The following is a 10,000-nucleotide window of genomic DNA, read 5'->3' as shown; positions in this document are numbered from 1 at the left end:
TAGACCCAGCAGCAGTGGGTCAGCAGACTGCTAACGTTAGACCCAGCAGCAGTGGGTCAGCAGACCACTAACTTAGACCCAGCAGCAGTGGGTCAGCAGACCACTAACTTAGACCCAGCAGCAGTGGGTCAGCAGACCACTAACTTAGACCCAGCAGCAGTGGGTCAGCAGACCACTAACTTAGACCCAGCAGCAGTGGGTCAGCAGACCACTAACATTAGACCCAGCAGCAGTGGGTCAGCAGACCACTAACTTAGACCCAGCAGCAGTGGTTCAGAGGACCGCTAACGTTAGACCCAGCAGCAGCTAACGTTAGACCCAGCAGCAGTGGGCTGCACTTTAGATGTAACAATGCCTACATGTATTGTCCCTGACAAATAAACTGATAAAATAAGATAAGAAACTGTGAAATATAATATAATATAAAGTCTACTTGTGCTACGTTGCACAAGAGATGAGCCCTTTCCGTGACACTCGAACCTCCAGAGAATCGCGGGATATCTTTTTGTGGTTTTGCCTCTAATTGTGTGTGTGTGTGTGTGTGTGTGTGTATGTGTATGTGTGTGTGCGTTGTGTGTGTGTGCCTTGTGTGTTTGCAGATGTTCCTGACCGTGTACCTGAGCAGCAACGAGCAGCACTTCAGCGAGGTTCCCATCACGCCGGAGACGCTGTGCAGAGACGTGGTGGAGCTCTGCAAGGAGCCCGGCGAGGCCGACTGCTACCTGGCCCAGGTGTGGAGAGGCTCAGGTCAGTTTCCCCCCAAAAAACGAGTGCTAAAGACCATCAAATATATGTAGTGCACAAACATTTTTACTTCCCACCGACCATGTCCTCTCGGGTCAAAAACACTTTTTTCGATGACTTTTTTGCAATGTTTTTGTCCTTTTTTTTCAACGTTTGACACACGTTTTCACTTCCACTAACACCAACTATTTTCACTATAGTTTCTTATTTTTGGAATTCATGGCCAATAAACCTTGTGTATATGAAGTTATACCTCATTTTTTTGTTAAAAAACACCTGAAATTAGTAATAATTTGGACTAATATTAGAGGAACGTATGTTGATGGATAATCAGAGACTGATGTACAGTATGTCAAAGTTTAGTCAGGATACCGTTTAAACCGTTTACATTTTTTTTTCAAATGCCATACAATTAAAGGTCCCATGACATGGTGCTCCTTGGATGCTTTTATATAGACCTTAGTGGTCCCCTAATACTGTATCTGAAGTCTCTTTTATATAGGCCTTAGTGGTCCCTAATACTGTATCTGAAGTCTCTTTTATATAGGCCTTAGTGGTCCCCTAATACTGTATCTGAAGTCTCTTTTATATAGGCCTTAGTGGTCCCTAATACTGTATCTGAAGTCTCTTTTATATAGGCCTTAGTGGTCCCCTAATACTGTATCTGAAGTCTCTTTTATATAGACCTTAGTGGTCCCCTAATACTGTATCTGAAGTCTCTTTTATATAGACCTTAGTGGTCCCTAATACTGTATCTGAAGTCTCTTTTATATAGACCTTAGTGGTCCCCTAATACTGTATCTGAAGTCTCTTTTATATAGACCTTAGTGGTCCCCTAATACTGTTAAGTGATATTTTTTAAATAAAACACAAAAAATTCAAAGAAAGCAATGATCAGTAGGCTAGCTGTACTTGCGGAGAGCGTTGCAGGGAACCATCCATGTTATTTTTGGGTAATTTGGTTAAAAACAAACCCATATTTCTGATGTAGAGATTTTGAAAAATTTAAGGAGTTTTAAGGCTCTCAAGATTACAACTTCTGATCTCGTCATTTTCTCAGCTGATTCTCTCGAAGTAAACAGTGGATGTTGTGTGTGTTTTTTTAACCAATCAGAGCACGTGGTTGGAGAAGGCGAGCGGATGTTGGAGGTGTTGCAGCGAGGCGGGCAGCAGAGGGGCGAGGTCCGTTACCTCCTGCGTCACCAGAGAGCTCCGGGACCAGAGACGGGTAAGAAGGAGTTGGGATCAACCGATTGTACTAGCCTGACGAGCCGGACCCACATCCAGATGTTGGGTCTGGGAACTCCCCATTGGTCAGGGCTCAATCCGAGGGGCGGGATCAACGGTTGTCTTTCAAATTCCCCTCTGCACCAATAGGATAGCGCTACAACCAATCAGAGCAACGCTAGTTGATAGATTAAAGGTCCCGTGGTATGAAAATGTCCCTTTATGAGGTTTTTTAACATTAATCTGAGTTCCCCCAGCCTGCCTATGGCCCCCCAGTGGCTAGAAATGGTGATAGGTGTAAACAGAGCCCTGGGTATCCTGCTCTGCCTTTGAGAAAATGAAAGCTCAGATGGGCCAATCAGGACTCTTCTCCTTATGAGGTCATAAGGGGAAAGCCAAGAGCATTTTTTTTTCTCCTAACTCAGAATGCATCTGTGGTTCAGCCAGACCTTCCTCCACACCACTGCAGAGACATAGCTGGACATGAGAGACTAATAAAATGGTGAAATAGTTAAAGTGAACCATGAATGAAAGATAAATGAATATTTTGAGCTGATAATAATAATAATAATAATACATTTTATTTAAAGGCGCCTTTCTCGGTACTCAAGGACACCGTACAGGGATACAAAAGACATTAAAAGCAGCTGAAAATAAAGAATACAACAGACCTGAAGGGAAAGTCAGAGGACCGTTAATATCTGTACCGTAAATTCTTTACTGCAATCCATCCGGTAGTTTAGCCGAGAACTTAACGTTAGCGTCGACACTGATTGTGTTTTCCCATCCAGGTGGATCCAGAGCTGCGGATCAGATGGTGAAGAGGAACCAGCTGAAAGCGTCGGTGGACAGATGCGTGGAGAACGGGGTGAGACGCCGGTGGTTAACCTGCAGACTAACAGAGAACAGAGTCAGGTTAACCTGCAGACTAACAGAGAACAGAGTCAGATTAACCTGCAGACTAACAGGGAACAGAGAACAGGTTAACCTGCAGACTAACAGAGAACAGAGTCAGGTTAACCTGCAGACTAACAGAGAACAGAGTCAGGTTAACCTGCAGACTAACAGAGAACAGAGTCAGGTTAACCTGCAGACTAACAGAGAACAGAGTCAGATTAACCTGCAGACTAACAGAGAACAGAGTCAGGTTAACCTGCAGACTAACAGAGAACAGAGTCAGATTAACCTGCAGACTAACAGAGAACAGAGTCAGGTTAACCTGCAGACTAACAGAGAACAGAGTCAGGTTAACCTGCAGACTAACAGGGAACAGAGTCAGATTAACCTGCAGACTAACAGAGAACAGAGTCAGGTTAACCTGCAGACTAACAGAGAACAGAGTCAGGTTAACCGGCAGACTAACAGAGAACAGAGTCAGGTTAACCTGCAGACTAACAGAGAACAGAGTTAGGGTTAACCTGCAGACTAACAGAGACAGAGTCAGGTTAACCTGCAGACTAACAGAGAACAAAGTCAGGTTAACCTGCAGACTAACAGAGAACAGAGTAGTTAACCTGCAGACTAACAGGGAACAGAGAACAGGTTAACCGGCAGACTAACAGAGAACAGAGTCAGGTTAACCTGCAGACTAACAGAGAACAGAGTCAGGTTAACCTGCAGACTAACAGAGAACAGAGTCAGGTTAACCTGCAGACTAACAGGGAACAGAGTCAGATTAACCTGCAGACTAACAGAGAACAGAGTCAGGTTAACCTGCAGACTAACAGAGAACAGAGTCAGTTTAACCTGCAGACTAACAGAGAACAGAGTCAGATTAACCTGCAGACTAACAGAGAACAGAGTCAGATTAACCTGCAGACTAACAGAGAACAGAGTCAGTTTAACCTGCAGACTAACAGAGAACAGAGTCGTAGGTTAACCTGCAGACTAACAGAGAACAGAGTCAGGTTAACCTGCAGACTAACAGAGAACAGAGTCAGGTTAACCTGCAGACTAACAGAGAACAGAGTCAGATTAACCTGCAGACTAACAGGGAACAGAGAACAGGTTAACCGGCAGACTAACAGAGAACAGAGTCAGGTTAACCTGCAGACTAACAGAGAACAGAGTCAGGTTAACCTGCAGACTAACAGAGAACAGAGTCAGGTTAACCTGCAGACTAACAGGGAACAGAGTCAGATTAACCTGCAGACTAACAGAGAACAGAGTCAGGTTAACCTGCAGACTAACAGAGAACAGAGTCAGTTTAACCTGCAGACTAACAGAGAACAGAGTCAGATTAACCTGCAGACTAACAGAGAACAGAGTCAGATTAACCTGCAGACTAACAGAGAACAGAGTCAGTTTAACCTGCAGACTAACAGAGAACAGAGTCAGATTAACCTGCAGACTAACAGAGAACAGAGTCAGGTTAACCTGCAGACTAACAGAGAACAGAGTCAGATTAACCTGCAGACTAACAGAGAACAGAGTCAGGTTAACCTGCAGACTAACAGAGAACAGAGTCAGATTAACCTGCAGACTAACAGAGAACAGAGTCAGATTAACCTGCAGACTAACAGAGAACAGAGTCAGGTTAACCTGCAGACTAACAGAGAACAGAGTCAGGTTAACCTGCAGACTAACAGAGAACAGAGTCAGGTTAACCTGCAGACTAACAGAGAACAGAGTCAGGTTAACCTGCAGACTAACAGGGAACAGAGTCAGATTAACCTGCAGACTAACAGAGAACAGAGTCAGGTTAACCTGCAGACTAACAGAGAACAGAGTCAGTTTAACCTGCAGACTAACAGAGAACAGAGTCAGATTAACCTGCAGACTAACAGAGAACAGAGTCAGGTACCTACGACTAACAGAGAACAGAGTCAGGTTAACCTGCAGACTAACAGAGAACAGAGTCGTAGGTTAACCTGCAGACTAACAGAGAACAGAGTCAGGTTAACCTGCAGACTAACAGAGAACAGAGTCAGGTTAACCTGCAGACTAACAGAGAACAGAGTCAGATTAACCTGCAGACTAACAGGGAACAGAGAACAGGTTAACCGCAGACTAACAGAGAACAGAGTCAGGTTAACCTGCAGACTAACAGAGAACAGAGTCAGGTTAACCTGCAGACTAACAGAGAACAGAGTCAGGTTAACCTGCAGACTAAGAGGTTAACCTGCAGACTAACAGAGAACAGAGTCAGGTTAACCTGCAGACTAACAGAGAACAGAGAACAGGTTAACCTGCAGACTAACAGAGAACAGAGTCAGGTTAACCTGCAGACTAACAGAGAACAGAGTCAGGTTAACCTGCAGACTAACAGAGAACAGAGTCGTAGGTTAACCTGCAGACTAACAGAGAACAGAGTCAGGTTAACCTGCAGACTAACAGAGAACAGAGTCGTAGGTTAACCTGCAGACTAACAGAGAACAGAGTCAGGTTAACCTGCAGACTAACAGAGAACAGAGTCAGAACCTCGACTGTAGGTTAACCTCAGACTAACAGAAAGTCAGCTGCAGACTAACAGAGAACAGAGTCAGGTTAACCTGCAGACTAACAGAGAACAGAGTCAGGTTAACCTGCAGACTAACAGAGAACAGAGTCAGGTTAACCTGCAGACTAACAGAGAACAGAGCAGTATGCAAACACATTAGTGAGTAGGACAAGGTGGGGTACCAGTACAGAGAACAGAGTGTGTTAACCCAGACTAACAGAGAACAGTCAGGTTAACCTGCAGACTAACATACAGCAGAACAGGTCTAGTTAGTAAAGGAAAGTTCGCAGTGAGAGAAAGAGTTAGGTTCTGCAGACAACAGAGAGGATAGTAACTGCACAAATAGAAAGATTAAAAAGTTAACGAAAAGGTCTGCAGCCAGGGAACGAGTCTAACAGAGACAGGTTAGGTTAACCGCGTGAGCTAACAGCCGGATGGTTGCTCGAGTACAGGAAGTTAATGTGAATGTGACGTTGTGTGTGTGTGTGTCTGTCTGTCTGTCTGTCTATGTGTGTGTGTGTTTGTGTGTGTGTGTGTTACCTGTGTATGTGTGTGTGTGTGTGTGTCAGGTCTCCGTGACGCTGAGCGACCTGCAGGATCTGGCAACACGACAGCAGCAGCAGATCAACACCCAGCAGCAGCTGCTGGCTGCCAAGGTACCAAACACACTGCTGCTAACGCTAACGCTAACGCTAATGCTAATGCTAACGTTAACGTTAACGCTACTACCGACGCGGGGTGTAACTCGGCGCGGTATGAGATTCCGACGGTATGATAACCTTCAGCAATAACATCACGGTTTCCCGGTATTGCAATCAAAGCTTTAAAATGTTTTATTTTGAAATGTCTGCGGAAAAAAAACCTTCCATTGAACACAGTGTATTTTATTTTGAAACATTATTTATACTTTCTTTATAGACTTGATATGAAAAGGTTTACTGAGGTAATAAATCAAAGTGACGCTTTGGTTGTCTTTTCAAAAGTTCTCGTCACTTTTCATCGCATTTTTGCTACTTTTTCAATGTTTGTGTCGAAATTTTTGACGTTATTCCAACTCATTGTGTTTACAATTAAAATGTTTTTGCCACTTTTACGCAATTTTTGTCTCATTTTGTGACGTTTTTTCCGGGTTATTTTTCAACGTTTTTGTCACAATTGTTGACATTTTTGTGTCTTTTTCTTTATACATTTTCCTGCTGGAAATTAGATAGACTGCAGCGCTACGGCCGGTTAACCATTGGCTGCGTGGAGACAAAACACTGCTTGATAGAACCAAGCAAACAAAAAACCCCTATTTTCTATGCCTGGCAGAGTGTGTTTGGTGTTAACCGGCAGAGTGTGTTTGGTGTTAACCGGCAGAGTGTGTTTGGTGTTAACCGGAGTGTGTTTGGTGTTAACCGGCGGTGTGTGTGGTGTGAGTGTCTGTGTGTTGATGTGTGTGTGGTACGCCGGTATCAAGGCTGCAGAGAGTAGCTCAGCTCTTGGCGTGTGTTTGGTGTTAACCGGCGGTGTGTGTGGTGTTAACCAGCAGAGTGTGTTTGGTGTTAACCAGCAGAGTGTTTTTGGCGTTAACCGGCAGAGTGTGTTTGGTGTTAACCTGCAGAGTGTGTTTGGTGTTAACCTGCAGAGTGTGTGTGGTGTTAACCTGCAGAGTGTGTTTGGTGTTAACCGGCAGAGTGTGTGTGGTGTTAACCGGCAGAGTGTGTGTGGTGTTAACCGGTGGTGTGTTTGGTGTTAACCTGCAGAGTGTGTTTGGTGTTAACCGGCAGAGTGTGTTTGGTGTTAACCGGCAGAGTGTGTTTGGTGTTAACCGGCAGAGTGTGTTTGGTGTTAACCGGCGGAGTGTGTGTGGTGTTAACCTGCAGAGTGTGTTTGGTGTTAACCGGCAGAGTGTGTGTGGTGTTAACCAGCAGAGTGTGTGTGGTGTTAACCTGCAGAGTGTGTTTGGTGTTAACCAGCAGAGTGTGTGTGGTGTTAACCAGCAGAGTGTGTGTGGTGTTAACCGGCAGAGTGTGTGTGGTGTTAACCTGCAGAGTGTGTTTGGTGTTAACCAGCAGAGTGTGTGTGGTGTTAACCAGCAGAGTGTGTGTGGTGTTAACCTGCAGAGTGTGTTTGGTGTTAACCTGCAGAGTGTGTTTGGTGTGTGTTTGGTGTTAACCGGCAGAGTGTGTGTGGTGTTAACCTGCAGAGTGTGTTTGGTGTTAACCGGCAGAGTGTGTTTGGTGTTAACCGGCAGAGTGTGTGTGGTGTTAACCGGCGGAGTGTGTTTGGTGTTAACCTGCAGAGTGTGTTTGGTGTTAACCGGCAGAGTGTGTTTGGTGTTAACCGGCGGAGTGTGTTTGGTGTTAACCTGCAGAGTGTGTTTGGTGTTAACCTGCAGAGTGTGTTTGGTGTTAACCAGCGGAGTGTGTTTGGTGTTAACCTGCAGAGTGTGTTTGGTGTTAACCGGCAGAGTGTGTTTGGTGTTAACCTGCAGAGTGTGTGTGGTGTTAACCTGCAGAGTGTGTTTGGTGTTAACCGGCAGAGTGTGTGTGGTGTTAACCAGCAGAGTGTGTGTGGTGTTAACCAGCAGAGTGTGTGTGGTGTTAACCGGCAGAGTGTGTGTGTGTTAACCGGCAGAGTGTGTGTGGTGTTAACCAGCAGAGTGTGTTGGTGTTAACCGGCAGAGTGTGTTTGGTGTTAACCGGCAGAGTTTTGTTGGTGTGTTAACCGGCAGAGTGTGTGTGGTGTTAACCGGCAGAGTGTGTGTGGTGTTAACCAGCAGAGTGTGTGTGGTGTTAACCGGCGGGGTGTGTGTGGTGTTAACCGGCAGAGTGTGTGTGGTGTTAACCGGGAGTGTGTGTGGTTTTAACCGGAGAGTGTGTGTGTGGTGTTAACCAGCAGAGTGTGTGTGGTGTTAACCGGCGGTGTGTGTGTGGTGTTAACCAGCAGAGTGTGTGTGGTGTTAACCTGCAGAGTGTGTTTGGTGTTAACCTGCAGAGTGTGTTTGGTGTTAACCTGCAGAGTGTGTTTGGTGTTAACCTGCAGAGTGTGTGTGGTGTTAACCTGCAGAGTGTGTTTGGTGTTAACCGGCAGAGTGTGTTTGGTGTTAACCGGCAGAGTGTGTGTGGTGTTAACCGGCGGAGTGTGTGTGTTAACCTGCAGAGTGTGTTTGGTGTTACCGGCAGAGTGTGTTTGGTTTTTGCGGTGAGTGTGTTTGGTGTTAACCTGAGTGTGTTTGGTGTTAACCTGCAGAGTGTGTTTGGTGTTAACCGGCAGAGTGTGTTTGGTGTTAACCTGCAGAGTGTGTTTGGTGTTAACCTGCAGAGTGTGTTTGGTGTTAACCTGCAGAGTGTGTTTGGTGTTAACCAGCAGAGTGTGTTTGGTGTTAACCTGCAGAGTGTGTGTTTGGTGTTAACCGGCAGAGTGTGTGTGGTGTTAACCGGCAGAGTGTGTGTGGTGTTAACCGGCAGAGTGTGTGTGGTGTTAACCAGCAGAGTGTGTGTGGTGTTAACCAGCAGAGTGTGTGTGGTGTTAACCAGCAGAGTGTGTTTGGTGTTAACCGGCAGAGTGTGTGTGGTGTTAACCGGCAGAGTGTGTGTGGTGTTAACCGGCAGAGTGTGTGTGGTGTTAACCGGCAGAGTGTGTGTGGTGTTAACCGGCAGAGTGTGTGTGTGGTGTTAACCGGCAGAGTGTGTGTGGTGTTAACCGGCAGAGTGTGTGTGGTTTTAACCGGCAGAGTGTGTGTGTGGTGTTAACCAGCAGAGTGTGTGTGGTGTTAACCGGTGGTGTGTGTGTGGTGTTAACCAGCAGAGTGTGTGTGGTGTTAACCAGCGGTGTGTGTGTGGTGTTAACCGGCAGAGTGTGTGTGGTTTTAACCGGCAGAGTGTGTGTGGTGTTAACCGGCAGAGTGTGTGTGTGGTGTTAACCAGCAGAGTGTGTGTGGTGTTAACCGGCAGAGTGTGTGTGGTGTTAACCGGCAGAGTGTGTGTGGTTTTAACCGGCAGAGTGTGTGTGTGGTGTTAACCAGCAGAGTGTGTGTGGTGTTAACCAGCGGTGTGTGTGTGGTTTTAACCGGCAGAGTGTGTGTGTGGTGTTAACCAGCAGAGTGTGTGTGGTGTTAACCAGCAGAGTGTGTGTGGTGTTAACCAGCAGAGTGTGTGTGGTGTTAACCAGCGGAGTGTGTGTGGTGTTGCCAGGAGCAGCGGCTGCGCCAGCTGAAGCAGCTGGACCACCAGGAGGAGTCTGAGACCAGCAGACTGCAGCAGCTCCGAGAGAACGCTCTCAACCAGGAGGCCAAACTGAGACGAGTCCGGGCCCTCAGGGGCCAGGTGGAGCAGAAACGCCTCAGCAACAGCAAGCTGGGTCAGTGGGGGGCAGTGGGGGGCGGGGTCAGTGGGGGCAGGGTCAGTGGGGGGCTGGTCTGGGTGGGAGAGTTTTATATTTATCATATTATTCAGGCTGGTGTGAGATGGGTGAAGATACTCTTAAACATGTAATCTTTGTTTTGCTTGATTTGCTAAATTCTATGATGTGTGTGTCTGTGTGTGTGTGTGACTGTGTGTGTGTGCCTGTGTGTGTGTGTGTCTGTGTGTGTGTGCCTGTGTGTGC

The 10,000-nt window shown here is 46.3% G+C and overlaps 1 protein-coding gene across 1 annotated transcript in view; it reads left to right on the top strand.

Annotated features, from left to right (window-relative positions):
* Nucleotides 1–10,000, top strand: part of LOC120560232 (apoptosis-stimulating of p53 protein 2-like) — a 29,151-nt gene that overhangs the window by 17,205 nt on the left and 1,946 nt on the right. Inside the window, exons 2-6 of the mRNA XM_039802514.1 lie at nucleotides 600–747; nucleotides 1,859–1,972; nucleotides 2,763–2,839; nucleotides 5,980–6,066; nucleotides 9,589–9,754. Coding sequence (XP_039658448.1) covers nucleotides 600–747; nucleotides 1,859–1,972; nucleotides 2,763–2,839; nucleotides 5,980–6,066; nucleotides 9,589–9,754 — 592 coding nt within the window. The remainder of the gene's footprint in view (nucleotides 1–599; nucleotides 748–1,858; nucleotides 1,973–2,762; nucleotides 2,840–5,979; nucleotides 6,067–9,588; nucleotides 9,755–10,000) is intronic.

Source organism: Perca fluviatilis, chromosome 1 (assembly GCF_010015445.1).
Source record: "Perca fluviatilis chromosome 1, GENO_Pfluv_1.0, whole genome shotgun sequence".
Lineage (NCBI taxonomy): Eukaryota > Metazoa > Chordata > Actinopteri > Perciformes > Percidae > Perca > Perca fluviatilis.
This window is presented reverse-complemented; position numbering and strand designations above follow the sequence as displayed.